Source organism: Pezoporus flaviventris, unplaced genomic scaffold (assembly GCF_033815535.1).
Source record: "Pezoporus flaviventris isolate CSIRO_AGI_PZ_B2104156 unplaced genomic scaffold, CSIRO_AGI_Pfla_v1 ptg000097l, whole genome shotgun sequence".
NCBI lineage: Eukaryota > Metazoa > Chordata > Aves > Psittaciformes > Psittacidae > Pezoporus > Pezoporus flaviventris.
Window position 1 is genome coordinate 2821331 of NW_026892645.1, and position 21297 is coordinate 2842627.

The 21297-nt window shown below is 37.5% G+C and overlaps 1 protein-coding gene across 6 annotated transcripts in view; it reads right to left on the minus strand.

The window, feature by feature from the left end:
• Positions 1-21297, minus strand: part of DENND1A (DENN domain containing 1A) — a 189819-nt gene that overhangs the window by 36667 nt on the left and 131855 nt on the right. For all 6 annotated transcript variants that reach the window (XM_061476666.1, XM_061476663.1, XM_061476665.1 and 3 more), the window contains exons 14-18: positions 4777-4878; positions 4142-4229; positions 3528-3568; positions 1752-1823; positions 601-657 (exon numbers count right to left, since the gene is read on the minus strand). In XM_061476666.1, the coding sequence (XP_061332650.1) occupies positions 601-657; positions 1752-1823; positions 3528-3568; positions 4142-4229; positions 4777-4878 (360 nt within the window). The remainder of the gene's footprint in view (positions 1-600; positions 658-1751; positions 1824-3527; positions 3569-4141; positions 4230-4776; positions 4879-21297) is intronic.

The following is a 21297-nucleotide window of genomic DNA, read 5'->3' on the forward strand; positions in this document are numbered from 1 at the left end:
GCATAACACATTGTTCAAACACAATTCAGCATTCTTGGAATCGTGCTGTTTACAAACAAAGACAGATTGGGAAAACAACAAACAGCCTGAGTATTTTTTCTGTAATAATTCAAATGTGAAATGAACACCAGCTCTAATTCCTTTATGCCTAAACTTTGCAATAGACCTTCAAGAAACATATCAACCCTTTTCCCAAGGACATACACTTTTTTTCCTAACCAATTACTGTAGTAATAACAACAATTTGCCATTTGCAAAAAGTTCACTGCCACTGCCATAAGAAAGCTCTCCCAGTTCACACAGAGTCTGCTTCCACAATGCCCCAGCACGAAGGACACGAGAGGGACCATTCCAAACAGAACACCCAATTTTCTGGCTTTCGTGGGTTTGAGTCAGAGCCTTAATGTGTCTGAAGACAATTTTTTTGTGTGTGTCTGTGAATATTTATAACAGTGTGAAAAATCCAGGACAGCTGGTAATGCATTTTGAAGTGTGCTAACAACACCGTATCAAACAGCTTCCCATTGATCACATAATGCTTTTTGTGGCTAAGTATTTCATACATGGTGCTTATACATTTTGAGTAAGAACTTCAAGTACCTTTTGCTTCAAGCGGTTTTTCACTTCTTTTATTCCCATTTTTGCATGATCTTTTGCCTGCATGAAAAATTAATTTAAGTTAAAATCCCCTTCTATTTCTAGCAGTGACTAAGCAGTGATTTCAGTGCATCAGGATTCACCTTCTCTAGTTACTAAAAATGGCAAGGAAGAAATTGTAACAGGATACTGAAAACACATTAAAACAAATAGAAAGCTAAAAAAATCCCAAGCAAACAAACCCGCTATTTCTCTCTTCTCCTCCCTCATTGCAAAAATTCAGTTTTCTCTGTTTTGGTGCCACACACATCTTTTAGCTTTTTGCATTCCACAGCTTTGGTCTTCCTCCCTCAGTAGTTATCTTTGCTGTAAGTTAACAATCAACAAGAATGGTAAGGCTGCAAACTTGCTCCTTGCAGGACACTAGATGCCAGTTCCATATAGTAGAGCTAATCTCATCCTACTCATCTCTCTCAGGCTGGAGAAAGGCAGCAGAAAAACAAAGTTCAAACAGTTCCCTTAATGCTTTTTGTGGCATTATTTCCTAAAACTGACCTTACACTGATCCTCACTTGTTTCTGTTGGTTTATCTTGCACAGTGGAACTGGCAGCCATGCGTGATAACCCAGTACTGTACTAGCTGTTTGTTAACAAAACTGGAAACATTTTCATTTAAAGAATAACTCACTAAGTTGGGGTCTAAATAAGCACGTATAAGAAATCTCTAGGGAAAATTAGTTGACATTTAGAAAAGATGGAAACAATTTGGAAAATGAGAGGATTCCCTTATTTCGATGAAACTGCAAGCAGAGAAACCTGAGGTAACAATGATTTCCAACAGAGTAATGATGAGATGGTAGAGTGGCTCAGTAAAGCATATAGGCATTATTTCTCAGAAATAGTTCTATGTAATAGAATTTATCATCTATACTTTCAAAGGAAATCACAAGTTCCCCTTCTCCTTTGCATTTCAATTATGTTTGAATTTCAAAATGACTTTTCCATCGAAAATTGAGATTTAAATGAATGTGTATTTTAAGTCATTTTGTGAGTCTAATAAGAATGAATGTAAGTCTTGAGTTGCATTTGAAAGGTTAAAAGAGAATCATAATTAGACTCTTAATCTCAGTAGTAAGCCAGTACTTGATACTTACAAACTTATAGACAGTCTTCATGGCAGGGTTGGCTTTGGTCTTCACTGTATTTAAAATGGCTCCACTTCCTTTCTATAATTATAGTAACAATAGAACAAATTTTATCAAAGCTCTTTAAAAGCAAACAGCAATCTAAACGCCACCATTCTTAAAATAACAAAGCATTAACTATGCTTGTTAGCAGAGCTAAGTTAAAATGGTAAATTCAAAGAAACAGAACATAAGTAAATCATATTAAATATTTCTCTGGTTTTCCAGAGGAACCCCAATACAGCAGTTTTCACTGGAAAAACATCAGTGTCTCCTAATACCAAGAGCCCTTATCTGACAGGTCATCTCACAAAACCATGTCCTGTGACTGCTTCCCTCAGCCTCAAGGGTGTCCTGTACATTACATTAAAATCCAAACAAGTTTAAGACAGAAGTATCCTAACAAATACTCCATGTGAATTTTCCACTTCAGGGAAGCCTGTATCTTCAATCTGAAGAAGCAAGACCTTTCTTTTTATTTTCCTTTTCAGGATCCCACAATACTATTTATCAAAAGCATCTAAGTAGTTGATAAAGGGATAAATTGAGGGAAAATGAAATCTAACTACAGTCATAAACATTAATTCCAAAAAAGCTGAATTGCATGTGGTGAACATAATAGAAGTCACAAGACAGCAACATGTCAGGCAGAATAATATGTTAGCCTGGTTGGTGTTTTAAACATCTTTCACACACTGCTGAGCATTGCTGTACAGTCCCTTACCTGGCAAATACAGGAGATGGGCAAAATCAAAGGATTAAAACCTTAAAGAACTTTTTATTTTCTTATTTCAATGCAAAACTGCATTTGCAGAGATCAGATACAATCAGATGCAGTTTTAAGATTTGCTACTTCTGTTCCTACATGACAATCTTCACAAAAAAGATAAACTGTTGAATTTAATTACACAGTTTTATATTCACTCTCAGCCATTCCCTTTCTTAATTTTTAAGTTACTTGTCATCTATATTTATATACACCTATGTGTAAATTTAACTATCTGACTATGAGATAGGCTTTTTAAAGTTACTATTACAAAATACGTTTCATTAGAAATTACCAAGATAACATTGAGCTTAGCATTCTGTGTAAGGAGCACAACTCCATTTGTAAGCAGAGCAGTAGGCAAATGGAATGCTGCAAAACTCAATTCTGTCAGAAAAAAATTCAATCTTCCTTATTGACTCTTACCCAAAGCAAGAAATATTTTGCTTTCCAATATATTGCATTTTATGCATCAAAAGAGACTTTCAAAATCAGCTCTAACGAGATATTATTCTCCATAAGTATCTAGATTTTTATTTTATAAAACTGGAGCACTAAACTAAAGAGATACAACCCCCCTCCCAAACAGGGCTGACCCTGTTCAGCACTTCGCACCATTTTACAATGAGCTTTGTGGTGTGGCAATGTTCCCTTTTTTTCCTGTTCTGTTACAGGAAAAGGGATATACACATTATTTTCTAAAATGACAAGAACCTATTTCCGGATGTCTCTAAGACATTAGGAATTCTTAAGATTTAAATCTTTTTTCTATTATGATTTTTTTTTAAGTGTATTTTTTCTTCTGCTCTGCATCTGAAGAGGGCATTGGCTTTTCACAGCTAAACTCAAACTGGTAAAAGCTGAACACTGAAGGATACAACACAGTCCTGTGCATGAGGCCTGAGGTTAACAGCCACCCAGAACTGTACAGTGGTCCAGTAAGAATTAGAATGCCTGTTGGAAGAAGACTGGGTTCTTACCCTTACTGTAGAGAGCCACTGGTGATATAATTTGTCACTACCTAGAAAGAATCACAAAATTAAACAAACTATAACTCTCTACCAAATAGAAACAAGCCAGACATGTTAGCACTTAGTGGTTCTAGGAGCATAAACAGTACAGAAACAGACAACCAACCATCCTTTTCTTTTCAGGGAAACACAACAAGTAATTGAGGAGATACCTACAACTTTTCTTTTACTTGCTAAGAGGCATTTCTGGTTTAGCTGGGTTGTCCTTCAGACATTTGAGAACACTGACTGTTTTGTTTTTAAGACTGCTAAAAGAAATGTGAGGTACTTCTGGGTAAAGCCAAAGTTTTTCAGTATCCTCCACTGCAAGAACTCTTCTAGTTGTATTTAGCCAAGTGGGAAAGCTGAGGTTTTCTAAGACTGACCAGACTTCATTCAAACTACAATACATTACTCAAAGTTCTCATCAGAGGAAAGAACAAAAATTTAGGACACTTTAAACTATAGGGATTATTGCAGCCTCTATTATTTAGGTGACCACTATGACCCATTACATCACAATGGCCCACAAACAATAAGTCAAGAACAAGTCTGAAATTACTTTCAAATACTGAATTTCTTACCTGCATATTCCCCCATATTTATCTCTTCTTCAAAAACATCACTGAAGCCCTCACCAGAGTTAAGAAGATCCAGACGGCCATCAATGAACTACACCAGTGTTAAAAGAGAGTATACATAAATCAACCACCCCATCCTTTACCTTTCCAGAAAGACTTTATTCTGCATTTGCTAGAATAAAATCAATGTTCTTACTGGGAAGAGAGTCTACATCGAATGAAAATACAACCTGAACTGGCAAAATGTTTACCACTGCAAAATGCTGCTTCACTTAAAAAACAGCACTCATGTCGTTGCCTACGCATGTATGTTTTCAGCTTCCCTGAAGCAGTAATGTCATGTTTAACAGGAATGCACTTTCTGTACAAAGTTTACAGCAGATATATTTGGTCTAGGTATGCTCAGATCAAAACTGAGAATAGAGACCTTTAGGGGAAAACCTACACACCTCTTAAAATATAGAAAGGCTCATCACCTGAATCTGAGAAAAGGCAGCAAGCAGGAATTAAGGTGCTACAACTATATGAGTTTTCCTCATTATGCGGCTGACAGATCAAGGACTACAGGAACAACCCCACAAAAAAACAGTTGTATTGTGAAAGAATCTGCTTCTACATTAGAGCAATTAAGCTGGTACCTGCTTAAAGAGCTGGAGCTGAATGGCATTCTGAAGGAACTGCCTCATGACAGCAGAACGATGGGACACAAACGTTTCTTCACAAAAAGTGATGGGTTCACCCTGTAGAGTTCAGAGCATTGAAACAGAAAAAGATTTCTCTGAATCCATTTGAATCCAGTCCCCTTTTTATCTACTACCCTTCCAAAATAAGTAGATTAATAGACTTTACAAATCATCCAGTAAATTGTAGTCTATTTTCCAGGTTTCAACCATGTGACGGAGAAACAGGTTGAAAACCAGCAAATTGCGTATCAAGATAAAACACATTTCGCTTTATGCACATTTTGCGATACTGGTGAAGGAACTTTCATCATTCAAAAAGATAATTTTACTTAATGTCCCCAAAATATGACACACAGTCCTCTTAATTTTTTATACTGTGCTTCTCTGCCTCAGTAGACCCAACCAGGTAACCTGCAGAAACAAGTCAGGAATGTCTGCTCTGTTCTCTCCCCAGCTCAGATTAGACTTTCTTGAATGAGGGAAATATCCCTTTTTCACAATCTTGTTGGCAAAAGACAGAAATTGTTTTGCAGCTCTACTTTTATCTTATTTTAATGAGTTATGTTAATGCTGAAGTCTGCTGTGCATCTGCCATAAGGGCACAAATTTCCCCCACACTTAAATCTACAAATACTCTATGTAGCAAGCATATATATTTACTGAATTAAAATCAAGAAAGTAACAAAGAATGATAAAATCATACTGATGCATAATTAATATAGAGGCTTTTTCATACTCGTATTAAAATACATTTGGGCTCTTCATCTGTTGAGTGTTCAAAATCAACATTAGACAGCAAAAAACCTTCAAGCACCCCCTTTAAAATGGTGGTTTCATTCCGGTTTTGGGAAGCTTTTCATGTTAGCGATCTAAGCACAGGATGGAGCATTTTCAAAGGGGGAAGAAGTCACTCTTCCTGTCACCTTTTCCTTGGCCCAATGAAATACCATGGATTTGGAAAACAAAGCAGGTTTCTTATGCAGCAACTACAGTTTCAGGATAATTAGTTTTAAGGATAATAACACGCTCTCTGATTTACTCGAGCAGGTATTTACAGAGTAAAACAAAATCCCAACAACCTTTCAAGATCTTTCCAGGCAAAAAGCTTAAGTGAGTAAAAGCTTTTTGGTTTTTTTTCTTCCCCTGCGGCTTTGGTTTCATTGTGGGAGAATGAATCACAAGTCAATGTTTCAAAGTGAACAGAGGAAAAAGGTTCAGTGAAATGGGTCTGGCTGGCATAAGCTTGGTAAGCAAGACACTGGTGACAGTCTCCATGACACAGTGACCACTGCCAGGACAAAGGTTCTGTCCCAAAAGTCAAGGCATGCCTGAAAGGTTTTAATGCGTTTAAAAGACTAACAGCTCACTCACTCATGTTAGTAAGTATCAGAAAGGGACAGAACTTCTGCATGACATGGAAGTGTCAAAACTTCAATAAGCAAGAGATAACTTGGCAAATGAAAGTCTCTTTCAGGTACCAGGAAGGATAAGTCAGGACACTACATAGCACTAACATTAGGGAGGGAAAATCTTAGGAGATTGCAAATGTACCTGTGACTACAGAAACTAGTGACAGACACTTCCAAAGCAGGGCCTGGGCAACAGTACCACAAACAGCAGCATGTAACATCTACTTGACCATTATGAAAAAGGCTTTCTCAGTAGTTTCAGCTACTACAACATAACAGATGAAAAATATTTGTCTGACATAGACACAATCTAGAGTGTGAAACAAGTAAGGAGGAATACATGAAGACAAGTGTAGGTAAGTCCATGATCAGAGAAGTTCACCAAGGGCAGGTTTAGCTTTCATTTAATCCTCACTTACAAACCCCCAAAATTTCTCCCATGGCCAAAGAGCATGAACCTGGTGGAAAGAATTACACCCTGCCCAGCAGAAGCTTCCTCTACTCCACTGAACATCCAGCACAATGACACCAGCTTCTCCTCTTACCACCAAGCTATGTACCATTCCTACAAACACACACACTACAGCGGGGGGAACCAGTGTTATTGCAATGTTAACACACTTCCTTCCCCAAAGTACTAATGATTGAGTTTGTTCATTAGGGTGATTAGACCTTTTGACTTCTTAAAAGACAATTCAGGCTCAACTGCTGCTAGATGATAGGAAAAACTTTAATCACCAAGGTCAAGCGTGAGCTTTTCAGCTTGGAATGCATTAGCACCTTCCATCCTCCCTGACCTCCAAGAGGGTGAACACAGTGTTGCTCACCCCCATCCACAGCTTCATTACAAAAAGATAAGCTGGACAATAAGACCATTTTCTTGACAGACTTAGTTAACTGTAAACTATAAAGCTGATCAGCTCTGCTTTTACTGACAGATGACATTATGCACAAGGGGACATGCTAAGAACTGCAGATATTTTGTGAAATGAATGGTCTTGCTCACATGTATAACAATCATAATAACTTGTCCTGATAAACCCATCAAATCCTAAACTTGTGGTTTCCAACAATTAGATTTTAGGCCTTGATTCATCAATACTTTAAATACCCACTATTCCCCTCTCCAACTATAAATGTATAATAGAGACTAAGATACGGCATAGCAAATGCTCTGAATATGTGCACAATATGACTCTGAGGAATCTGATTTGATCTGTAATATCAGATAATTCACATATATTTCAAGATTGGATGACAAAATTATTTCTTAAGTACAAACATCTGCACATTTCAAAGACGTTTAATCTGCAATCTTAACACAGAGAAGTAACCTCAAAATATAAAACTAAGATTTAAGATTCCCAGTGCACGGAAAACATAGGTACCTTTTTTATGCCTTTGTAAATTTCCCTTTATATGAATATTTTATATTCATATGGCATAAATGAAGCTCATCAGGACAGTGCTGCTATCTCACAACCCCTGAAAACGCTGAAAAGTTTCAGCCACACCTGATCTGTTGCCAGCCCTATTTTTAATTAGAATTCTGTTACATTCTAAATTAGTATTTAAAACTGCTTAAGGCAGCAAGTGAAAAACAAAACGAGTCTGGGACTTAACGTCAAACTGTTCTGAAATTGCATGAAAACTGCTGTTTTATTTTAAGAAGCCATAATGCAAAGTGAAAGGTAGGTCTGATTTTGATCAGCTATGGTGGAAAAAAAAAAAAAAATCACCAAGATCCCCCATCTTTCAAGGAAACCACTTTTCCTCAGAAACAAGATCTTTCTTTCGGAAGAGGGCACAGGACCTTGTTCAGACAATCTGTGTCAGAAGCATCATATCTGAATTACCCGACTTGCCAAACTCACAGATAGGCCAGGCCATGGCAGTAACTTTCACAGTGACTATAAAGGACCAAAGATATGCAGGACATAAGACAGCACAGATTAGAGAGGGACTTGAAGGAAGGGAAAGAGCCAAACAGAAATGATACTTCTGGAAAGACACACAGGTGTCCATGTAACTCATGGAAGCCTGTCTATTCCCACTTCTGTAAGAGATGGGATACCAAAGCGTGCATCTGGGTAATGGAATTTTAAAGCCAAGCTGCGACTGCTGGAGAAAACATTAAGACAATAGAGGCAGGGTTAGAGTTAGGTCAACAGTGAGAGTCTCTTGAACAAGCAAAGATTTCACAAAACTTGATCCTAAAAGTAAAAAAAAACCAACAGACACCCCCCCCCCCCCCCCCAAAACACCAACAAAACTCCCCAACTACTTAAACCTGAAGACTTTTGTTTAGACAATGCTAAAACTTATGCCATAGAAGATATACACAATTTCTTCTGCATTATCATGGTCAGCCTGTGGTTCAGGGTAATGAATTTTGTGCTTCTGTATGCATGCCTTTAAACCATGTAGGTGCTCTTTCGAAGCCTCTCTAATAAACACACAAGCCATTAGAGCTGCTCTGTAAACCAGCCACAAAATGAAAAAAGATGGGTTGAATTTAAAGGTGCAGAACAAGATGACAATCTGACAGTCTACAAGCTGTAAGCCTGATGTCAGTATCTGTGCAGCAACCCCCAAATACACCACAAGAACAGACATGCAAGAGATTCATGTATCACTGGTTTATTACTACCTAGATGTTGCAAATAACCACATCCTTTACTGAAATTGGTTATGTTGCAAATGACAAAGTAAAGCCTGTAGCGATATCCTACGAATCATCATCCTTAATTCCATCCAGAATTGTAATGAAACTAAGATAGGAGAATGATCCTACTGATCTGGATATATATGTCAGTGTCAGGCACAACAGCAACCAAAGGCAAGCAACTGCTCTGCAGACCTTTCAGGAATTGCGATTACAATGTCAAGGAAAGATTAGCTCATCACAGCTGAAGAAGGATCATCAGTCAGCCAGCAGGATTCCATAAAGAAAACCTGAAAATGGTGACAGACACCTGATAGGACATTGGCTCATTCGTTTGCAATTGCAACGACAAATAACCTCCCCATAACTGGTACATACGTTCAGCACAGGAAAGCTCTCTGCATCTGCCTCAGTCATAATGGAATAAAGAAAGCATAGATCAAATACTCTGCATTAAGCAAATGATACCACAGCTTTATTAGCATTTCAAGATTCTGCTCAGGAACAAAGAAATCATGTGCTCAGAGATTTGACCACACTTCTTCTAAGGTAAACTAAATTAAAACTGTTCAAAAAGAGACTATCAGTTCAGATAAATTATTATTGCTAAGTGTAATCTTGAAAAGCATTTAAAAGCCATGTTATTTATCAATGCAGACTGCACTGTCCAGACACTGTCTCATGTAGATGCCCATTTTTACTACCAATTTCAGACCTTTTTTTCACATTCCTCGCTAGCTTATAAAACCTCTGGTAGAGAGACAACAAGAGTGAATATCCTTACCATGGTTTTATAATAGTTACAGGCTATATACTTTTTATATCGTTTACAGTATCCAACAGTGGGTCATTTCTCTTAATTCTCAACCCTTGCAGCTGCTGGAGAACTGGAATTTCTGACAGCTGTCATTCTTCTGCATGTGATCGGATAACTCCTTTAATAAGTTGTTACAATATCATTGGAGGAGAAATAAAAGGGAGAAAGGCGACTGTGAGTCAGTCAAATTGCTGACATCAATCATAACACTTAGTCACATCAACATCCCCTTCAAAATGTCATGTGTTGAAATTGAGCTGCTACCTGTGCTGTGGATGGCAGGTACAGGCACACCCAGCAAGCTGTATGCACCAGCAGAGGCATCACCCTTATAAGAGCCTGGAGCTTGCTTTCCCAAAACATTCCCTGACAGACAACTCACAGGAGGTGAGACAAATCGTACAGTGCACAAATTAACTTATACAATGTGCTTCCCAAACTCCTAACCTGGACAGGACTAGACAGTCACAGCAATTTAAACACACAACTTTAAATGGGAAATTATAATGTCCACATGTTCAAACTTCATCAAAAACTTAAAACACTGTAATAAGAACTCTGCGGCTAGTGCTTCTTCTAGAAGCCAAGTAATACATGTATTATTGTAATGCAATGCATCATTAAACTGCAATCAATTCTACAACATCCAAACTGCCTTCAAATCAAAAACTTTAGGTGTGTTAAAATTACCATGAAACTTTTTGGGGAAAAAAATAAAGAATAAAATTTATTTGCATTAAAACATTGTAAGAAAAGCAGCTCAGACACTGATAGATTCACTGGAAGTCCAACACCACCCCTTTTACACATGGTTTCAGACAGTTACACCCAACACCATTACAGGATCTGACACACTTTGCACAAAACCGACTTCAAATAAAAGATGAAACTAACAAAAAACGTATAACTGGGAAAAAAATCTATGTCACATAGCAACTTTTTTGCTCCTCCTTTCAAACCCTTTTAGATTATTAGGATACCTGACATTCTCATGTTAGAACAAGTAAATAATACATAGTCATATTCACAAGTAACAAGACTACTTTACAGTAACAGAGCAAACCACCTTTCAGAGTGTTCATATAGCTAATTCAAGCCACTGTCTGCCCTGACATCCAAATCACCAGCACCAGCCAGTCTTTTCTATCCCTAAGCTTCATGTCTCTGGAACTCCAGCCACAAACCTGGAAGACAAAGTGCAAAGAAGCCAGCAAGAAAAGAGATTTCCCTCCATGCCCCCCAGCCAGCATTTAGGGTTGGGGGGAAGGGGGATAAGAAAAAATATCACCATTTCACAGATCAAGAATAGAGGCATGAAAATAATAAGTAACTTGTACACGGTCACAAAAGTCTCTGGCAGAGCCAGGGAAAAGAACCGAAATTTCTTTAATCCCTGTTCAGTACCTTAAATAGGAGGCTATTCTTCCTCTTCCTACTTGATATTGTGTCAATGCATGAGTGTAGGTGTTGAAAGACTAACAAAAGAAAAGTAATAGTATGGTATTATGAGCTGAGAAACCTAATCTTTATCAGATACAGCAAATCTCTATGATGCTGCCTGCACTAGGAACTCTCTCTTTGTCCTGAATATGCTTTAAATTACTGGTATAATGTGTACTGTATATTGTTCCACTCTTATATTTATTCCACAAAAACCCCTGTGGCCTGCATGCGATTTTATCATTAGCTGGCAAGGTAATTTCAGGGCCTAGTTCTGCAATCATTCCATGAGCAATACTCCCATTGAAGCTGGTATGTTCTGCATGCAAAGCAGCTACCAATTCAGGCTCCCTATAATAAAGCAGCCTTTTCCTACTTTAGCTATTGTAGAACGTTAGTGACAATACAAAAAAAAGGAGAAAAAAATTACAGTGCAATTCTTTATACGAGTTATTTTATACTATGACAAAATAGAGAAGTGTGCTTGGAAACACAATCTACACAAAGTATTTTCTACGAGATAGATGACTTTAATAAGATAAAGCTTTTTCTTTTTGTTTCATTTATTAAAACTCAAGAATATTTTGCTAAAATATGGAAAAATAAATGTCTGCAACAATGATAAATGATTGGCCAAGATTTAGAAATGACCAATAGGCCTGAAAGTCACAAATGTTAGTATTTTGCTTTGGTTTGATTTCTTAGATGCATGTAAAAAGCCAAAACTCATCTAAATCAATGAAGCTTTCAGGATTCACCCAAGTACATTGAAAATATGGGTTTGTGCAAGCACATTGAATAAACCAGCGATTTTCAAAATCCAAATATTTTAATATGCTATTTAAATGCTAATATAGATGTAGAAGGAGAATAAAATATTTTTAGCTTCACTAAAGACACGTGAAAGAAGCTTTAGTCATAAACGTAGGTCATAAAACCCCACTCTCTCAGCTAAGTAACAAAGCCCCCATCTCTGTAAATAAAATAGATATAATGAAATTAAACTAAGTTTTCACAGAGTTAGAGACATCCAGTCTCTGGTAGATACACTAATGCACAGCATACAAGATAACATGATATGCAATGCCACCTCCATATAGTATCTGCAAAGGAAATGCTATTACTATGCTAGTACTCACTGAGGTTTGATTTGTCATCATGTTATGCCACTTGGTAATTTGGTGTGGAAGCCTCAACTAGTGTCATGAACAAACCCAGCCAGAAAAAGTCACTTTAGAGAAAGGATTTATCATGTCCCCTGAGAGAGGTAATCCAAGGCACTGGATTAGGGACACTGGAAAAAAAAGTTTCATTCCTTTCCGCTCGAGTCATGTAACAGTCTCTGGGGAAGCCTAAGTGGTCAAGGATTAATATAAAAATGCATATGCACATCTGCTTGCTATGGTTATTTATCACAGATGTGAGATTATAAATCAGTAACATATATCATTAGACTCTTAAAGACACAACAGGATCCACTCCTGGGAACAACTAGAACTTGCCACACCAAACACACTTGCCTCTACACTGTTCATACAGAGCTTTAGTATATTGTATGTATGCCCAAGCAACTTCTGGGAAAGAACTAAGAAATCAAGTCCACAACTGCTCAGGATACTTCTCACAGATGGAAAGAAGCAAACTAAAGCATTCCCCTTTTACAATAAATAAGAACTCTTCATTCTCCTTTCACTTTTAGGAAAAGGCTCAGATTTTACCACATGAGGAGGCAAGACACAGAAAAAGCCACATTAGTATAACCACAAAACCTGTGCTACTTTTCCATTACTTTTCATAGAGCTGCTCGACCACTGGCACTAAAGGAAGCCCTTTGCCCCATCTCACAACAGATAGAGGATACCGCCATATTAGATGGTGTTAGTTTTTATAAGTCGGGTTTGGTTTTACTTCTCCAAGCTCTTCTCTACATTTCACTCCTTGCAGTTTCTATTCAAACCCTTGAAAAAAAAGAAACAAGGTAAAGAAATCCTGCTTCTGGGAGGCTGAGAACGCTATGTCTTGCAAGCATCTATTGCAAGACATGTAATCTGCCTCAGTCCTCCAATTCCTTCCTGGTATAGTCACAAAAAGAAAGTTGCATCCAGTGTTAGGATGCAAAAAAACCCTAGATTTTTCCTTTCAACACTTCCCCACAGGTTTTGCTCAATCCATGATGAAACAACCAAAGGGAATTTGCTCTGCATTCCTACAAACCCAGAGCTCACACACACTGAAGCCGAGCTTTGCAGCAAGTGCAATTATTTAGTGTTTGGCCACATGACTCCTCCTGACTCCCATTACATCAGCGACACATTTTTGACATGGAAACCATGCAAAATTTCTGAACTCTTCTGGGCGGGGAAGGGGGGGAAATGCCATCTAATTAGACCACATGTGCAGGGAAGCATCTGGCTCAGAGCGCAGCAGTTTACACAGTTCCTTGAGTTGTCGTGGAGACAAGCACATAACCCGCTCGGAGCTGCAACTCTGGGGCACGGACCCAGATGCACTTCTAACGTATTCTGACAGAGAGCAGATGGGCAGGTATTCGCTGGGCCAACAACACCAACGCTGCTCCCCTCCAGACCCACATGCCCTCAATGATAATTTTTATCTTGTAAAAGTCCTTCTGGAGCCTCAGGCTCTGCCACCCAGGAAACAGAACCACACCTGCCAAGGTTTCAATCAGAAGAGTCCACAGACTTCAATTCCATTGATGGAATAGTTAGGAGCAGCACTAACAATTGACAAAACGTTATCCAAATGTTTGAAAAAATCACTAATTTTGATGCTTTATCTTGGCATTCAATACAAACTGCAGTCACGGAAAATACACATGAATTTCTCTGATTTACATAGCACACTACTACACCTTGGATGGTGAGGCTTGATGTTGTCTTAACTATTAATAAAGTGAAACAAACTTTGCTCTACATATTCTCAAGAACTGCTAATAATGATGTCTATTATCTCCGTTACCTCACAGCTTTGAGACCCTAATTTCAGTTTCTTCATACTCTTTCAATTGTATGGATATACTTTCTGTTCCAACTTCCTACTAAACTGTACTAATTTAGCCCACATCAGCTCAGCATTTTGCTAAGAACATCTTTAAGGGAAAGTTGGCTAAAACTAACAATATCTCAACTTTGGCAGAAAAGCCCTGTCACTCTGCACAGGCACTGAACTCACCTTGCAGGAGGCACACAATCGTCTATTCATTTTAGAAGATGAATTTCCAGGAAAAGAACTTTCTTGGCTCAAACTCCCTCAGAAAGAACCATAACTTGTGGCTACAGTTGCCTGCAAACTTGGAGCACCCTATAGTGCAAGATTTTCTCTCCAATTGCTTCACGTGCTGGAATGCCAAGCTGGAAGCTGAGAAAGCTAAGGTAAGTATGAAAGCAGTAAAAGGAAACACTTCCCCCTGCTCACTTCATCTTGAAGGAAGCTCAGCACCCCATGGGCCTGGATCACATTCTTTCTGGTGCCAGAGATAGATGACATCTGATGCCATCTTGGATGACAGATATTTTCACAGTAGACATTTCCTGCTGGAAAGTCAAGCAAGCTAGCTACTCTGGTAAAAGTTACTAAATAACCTAAGTATTTGAACAGAGAAATTAAGATTTTGAACTCTACCCATGAAAAACTAGCGTAAGCACTGACATAGACGTTTGCTCTAAAGGGCACAATCAGTTTGTGCACACAGAAATATTTCAATAGCTCCTTTAGCATTAACACAAATAAACAACAAAACCAACACAATGTTATCAGATTTCAATAAATTTAAACACTAGGCTGTAGTATTTACCAATACTTGCTGCAGCTGAGAATGACACCAGAACACTTAATTAGCTCACCTACATTGATTACTACACAAGGATTTGTCCATATTTCAATTTTAGCAGTACAAAATTACATTGTTCCAAATGCAAAAGTTGCTCATTTAAAGAATGTAATTTGCCTAACAGTGTTCTTAGTTCTGGAAATGCATTACTTGACATTCAACAGCAATTTCAACTCATTTTTCAGGGTTAAACAAAATACTCGGGAACTTCAGAAACAATTTTGTGACATACAACCCTCCTACCCCTATAAAACACACCCAACTTGTTTAAGCATATAATTCTCAAGTGCTTATAGGCTTATACCCTATAAATACTTAAAAACTGTTCCTAAGGTGCTAAAGAGTTAACACGTTGTACTATGGTCACTGGAAGTAAGCACAATTTCAGATAAGCAATATTGCTGTCAGAGACACAACGCTTTGCAGGTGTGGGCAATAATTAAAGGTTTCAGCACATCTACCTGGGTGAAGTATTTTTGCCTTCTATTCCAAGGAGGAAGCCCTCTCTGTGGAGAGCAGAAGAGCTCATTAATGAGGCTAATTAGGTGTAAAGGGGGTAGAGTCTGGCATCAGCTGCAGCTTATAGTAGCTAATGATTAAGCTCTGTAATCTCTACCCCAGAACAGCAGATGATTGTGTTCCTCAGTGACTGATGTTGCTAAGAAAATTTCCAGCACCTGAGTACCTGACCAAATACTTTTTGGTGAGGCTAAAAATTCCCTTAACCCTCCAAATACCAGGCACTGGAGTCACTTCACTCGTCAATTTTCTAACAATGGATATCCAAAGGGATTTGAGCATGGCATGAGGTCTGTAATGTGATTTACTTCAGAACTGGGAAAAACAAAATCAATGCCATCAACAGTGCACGGAAAGGAAGGCGAACAAATAAGGGCTGGTGGAGCAACATGCAAGAATACAGATATGAGCTTGAAAAACAGTGATCACATATACCTCCTCCTAAAGGTTTGAGAGTTCTCCTTGTAATTTCTTTGCATACAGTAGTGAGGATAGTTACAATACCACAGGGATGAAAGCCTTGTTAATAAATATGTAAAATAAGGATTTCATTGTACTCATCTAATTTGAAATGAGAAAAAGGACATAATTTCCATGGAGAGAGAATACATGAAAGCAGAGCTCAGTCTGGAACTTGTTTTGTAAAATGAATTGCAAGAATGGCAAACTATTCCAGCACCTCACCATGGATTTTTGAGTTGATCAGGCAGACAAACCCTTTACAGGAAAGCTGCCACTGTCCTTTCTGTCTTCAACCGAAGCTGCAGATGAATCTAAACATTTCTGATTCACAATTCAAATTCAACAAGAAATAGAGTATTTTTCTGCTGCAATTAGTTTACTGCCTGATGGTATGGCCTGTAGTGTATCCTTGAGTTACTCGTTAATGAACACTAAAGCAAAACCTCTCAAGCATCTTGGTTGTAACAGTGGAGCTTTTAAAATTGGTGCACTTTAAAAGATGCCTTCTCATACCGACCAGGAAACTAAGCTGCAATTTTGTACAGCTCACCAGATTGCAAATATGATTAAATGAACACATTCCTTATTGTCACTGGAATGAAAAACACATCTCAGTTTCCTCTGTTTTTGTTTACTAACTAATATTTAAGGATTAAGAAGAAAAATGCCTTTCTAAACCAGAAAGATGAACAAGCGCCACTGAGGTAATAAAGGCTCAAGTGTATTTAATACAAACTCCCTTGTCTCCATGTTACCTGTGAACTTCAAGACAAACAGATTAAATAACATGAGCCACTGAGAGGTGGCTCTTGTTACAATCGGGGATATGGATGCATGCATCAGGATAAACCACGCTGGTAATCCAAGAGTTCTCCTAACATGAACAGGAAAAAATCTCCAATAATAACTAGCACCTTCTCTTACAACACAGAAGTCAGGAGAATTGGATGAAAAAAAAACGTTCTGTAGCCATCTTCATGATAATTTTCATAATTTTGCAGATATATCTGGATGTTTGGGAAAGACCAGGAAGGTAGAAAGCTTGAATGTTATCTCTCCCCTTCGACTCTATCAGACCGAGGCCTTCATCTCAAGAAATTTACTGAGTCTGCTCTTGCTTGTGTCTTAAATAAATCCTCTCCCAAGTACCCCTCCAATCTTCCCCCAAACCAATACAAACTTCCTCAATACCATTTGATAAAGTGCTTGGCAGGATTACTACCTAGCCTACATAGAATAGAATTGACTCCAAGATTTGGCACTATTTCTGCATTGTTTCAATGTTCCTGACAAGTGCTCCATTGTTTCTTAGCCATGTACACACTTCATTTCAGTAATTAGCTGTCAGAGCAGGCCCAACAGCAACTTGGTATTGTCTGCTCAAATCGTATTAATGAAATGCAATCCACTCAAACGTCCTGAATGTGTATCTGTAATTGTGTTAAATAGAGAGGCTGGGGACATCAGCAAACTTCAACTCCTAACAGGGCATTATGATTAAGCACATTAATTCATTATTTCTTAGGGATTTGACAAGCAATTAATATTACAGGACTGACGATCCAACAATATTATTTTTTTAAAAGCATAAAAAGTGACTTTTCAGACTGTGGGATATCAAAGTAAAATGTGTGGGTAACATTTGTGAGTACAACACCCTTAAAGGCAGAAAAGCAAGAACTGAGGTTGCAGCACTGCAAACGCAGGGTTTGTATTTAAAGATTCAGCATCTGTATGTTGAAACCTAAACACAGAATACCCAGTGTTACACTGAGCATAAATAAAATTAAGTGAAAGCCAAGATCTTGATCAAATACATCAGTTTTTAAGAATTCTTATATGACCATTGGAATAAATATTCCCAAAGACAACAAAGTGCAACTGATTACTTCTGGCTGTAAACTGATACTTGTCAATCAAGTCACTACACCATGTTCTTCATTTTCTGTTCCATGCTCTCTGTCACCAAAGAACAGAATTTGGACAAGGTGAAAAACAAGAAGAACACATCAGGGAAATATCCTGTGGGTATAATAGTCTTTGGAAAACTTTCATGTCACTTATGACTGCAAAACTGCTATTGTAATTTAATTAAAATTGAGCACAATAAGATATGGCAAGATAACGGATGGGAAATGTAGCTGTAGGGCAGAACGAGGATATCGAGAACTCTTATTTTGGGTTATATTTGGCAACTATTCTTGAGATTTCTGAAAAACATCTTAATTATAATGATCTACAGAAATTCACGGAAAAGAACAGCACCGCATTTCAGTTATCTCAAGATCTGTAACATATGCCAAATAAAGATTTTTAGGACTCTGGGACTATCGAGTCCTTACTTTTATTCAAATTCACACCTGCATCAAACAACACACTTTTTCAATTAAAAGTTGAAACCTGAAGTATTTGTGACTTATCTGTAAATAAAATTTATTTCCTCACACAGGTAGAAATCTTTTAAGTATCATCTACCTCCATAGGTGAAGGTAATAATCAAATCCAGCATCTGAAGCAAAAGTAGTCAAAAGCCTTGGGAATGGCTTTAACTTAGGGGAAATCAATAGCCCTTAGTTGGAGACAGCTTCTTTGCTCACCTTGGAAACTCATTTTAAGAGAGCGGGAATGCAATTTATTCAACATGTAAAGAAGAACACATGATTAAGTGACATTTGGAAAAGCACACACACTCCAAACATCAGCTTAAAACTCCCAGGAGGCAAAATATGTATGTTTTTAAAATTCTGATCAAGAAATCCTCCCCATTAACTGGAAAGCCATGCTCCAAACCAGTATGTATGTACAGTTTCATAGATACATTCGGGAAACAGTTACATACCTGTTACAACTAAAAATTGTTTATCTTAAGCATGAACATCCTTGACTAGATTCAGCTTTTGTACCAAGTAATTTAACTGTAAACACCACTTGCTGATCAATGCTGGGCTGGTGCTTTAATTACAGGTACATGAACAAAGCATGAACAACACAGCCCAGCAGCATAACTCACTATTATTCAACAGAGACTATGCCTTATCTCACAGGATTCTACTACCACAGACACAGCAGCCATTTGACATTTTTCAAATTCCAGGTAAGAAATTAAGAGAAGTGACAGCATTCCCATTCTTTGACTGCCTTCAAGTGCGAAGTAGAAAACGTCGTTGCATGTAAGAAGAAAGCACCTTTAGATAAAAGTGTTCTTTATTCTTCATACATTTTTAGTGGAGAATATGTAATAAATTATTATATTAGTTGACAAATGGGGGATGAACTTTACCTATACAAGTACAGACGGATCCTGAAGAAAGGCAGGCTAACCACCTTTGTAATCCTTACAAATTGCTTTCATTTTCATCGTTAATCCTCTCTAAGAAAAAATGTTCCAGAGATACAGATTTTAACTACTGCTTGGAGAGCTTCACCAAAAATAATTCTTTGATATATCTTTCCTTTCACTGAACAGCAGGAGTAAGCAATGTACATATATCATTTACAGCTTTTAAAGCGCATTCAGAGCAAAACCATGCAACCTCCATTTCCACATTGCTTTTAAGAATCTAGGGTAAGTTACTATCTCTGAGTAATAATTCACACCAAGTAGGCTACTTGAAGAGAATAACCTCAATACCAAGTTTAACACTTTTAGTACCAACAACATGTATGTATGTATATTTAAAGCATGTTACTCCCATGAGAACTGCTGTAAAATTTATTATATAAATCACAAAACTAAATACTGCACCAGAAATTATTCAAAAGAGAGCTACTCCTGGACACAAAAGTATCCTTTAAGGAGTTAAAATGTCCTTAACTACAAGTCAAGTTGAAACTTATTTAATTAGGTTCTGTATTTGAAAAAAAAAAAATGAAATAAATTCTTTCATTAACTAAACCAAACTCCCTTAAAGGCAACAATATGTTCCCTCTCTGTCAGGACAGAGCGCAATGAAATCTTTATTTTAATTGGGGTTAGCTAAGGGGCCATTTGGCTTCAGATGCTTTGTTTATCAGCCCTAAGCTTTACAGCTTAGCCAGTACTCGAAATATTTTATTATAGAATGATTTCATTAAAAAAAAATTAAATAAAATAGTCTTCCAAGTAGTTCTATATAGAGATAATTTTAAATGTACATTTTGAAAATTGGAAGCCAAAGTCAAAGGTATCTCAAAAGAACACACTGATTTCCTTTGGCATTATTGTGACACAGGTCTCCTTTAGAAATGCTCTGTTCTAATGGTTTCTGCATCACGCCCTTCCCTAAGCAACCCAGCAAAGATGCAAGGGTAGAACAATGGATCTCTCCATGGTGATGGCTACGGTGAAGCAACCAAACACACCTCATTTTTGTACTCTGTCACCACCATGGTCCCTTTGTTGTGGACACCATTTCAGAACCCTTCACACTGTGCAGATTTCCATTTCACAACTAAGGGGTGCTGCAGGAATCAAGGAAGACTCTCTGCCATGCATGAGAACTCATACAAACCTTCCGTAAGGATAAAAATCATGCTTTATCTAAAACTCATTCAAGGGCTCAGCTTACTTCCCATTTTTTTTTCTGAATAGCTCTGAATTTTCATAGGAAAACCTTGGAGTCTTAGACCTAAAAATCTTACAGTTGATAAATTCAATTTTAAAACAAAGAAAATGAATTCTTATTCAATACATGACACCTTTTTCCTGTAATAAACTAATTTACAATTATCTTCAGTAATATGAGTAGTGAAAATTTTATGGAAAACAGCTACCATGCGAATGGGCTGTGAACAGGAACTCGACAAAAACACAGTCCCAGTTTATTCCAAACTGCAGCTAAAATTAATGAAATAATCCAGAATAACTTCCTACTTTATTGTGAAAATCAAGCTGTGACTGGATTTTTGATTTGTTCCTTATTAAACCTCCAGGCCCTGGGAGTGCTCCTAAAGCTACAATAAAATTAAAAAAAAAAGGAAGGAAACTCCAAACCTAATTTCCACAAATGAAATATACACCATAATGGTATTTTCATATTCTCTTCTCCTGTGAAATCACTAAAATTTCATCTATCAGATATTTTCCTTGTGTGGGTTTTTTTTCGGTTGTGGGTTCGGGGTTTTTTCCCCCCAAAATTTACCAAAACTATTTCATACAATTTCAAGTTGTCTTCTGGAGGATAATGGCATTATGTAGCTAACAGTTTACCCATGTTACACAACACAGCAGACTACTTTTGTTATTTCAGATATCAAAACTCTGCCAACAGTATTTTATTAAGTCCTGGTTAAGTCTGTGGCTTTATTTTGAAAAATAACTTACTCTCTTTTCTTT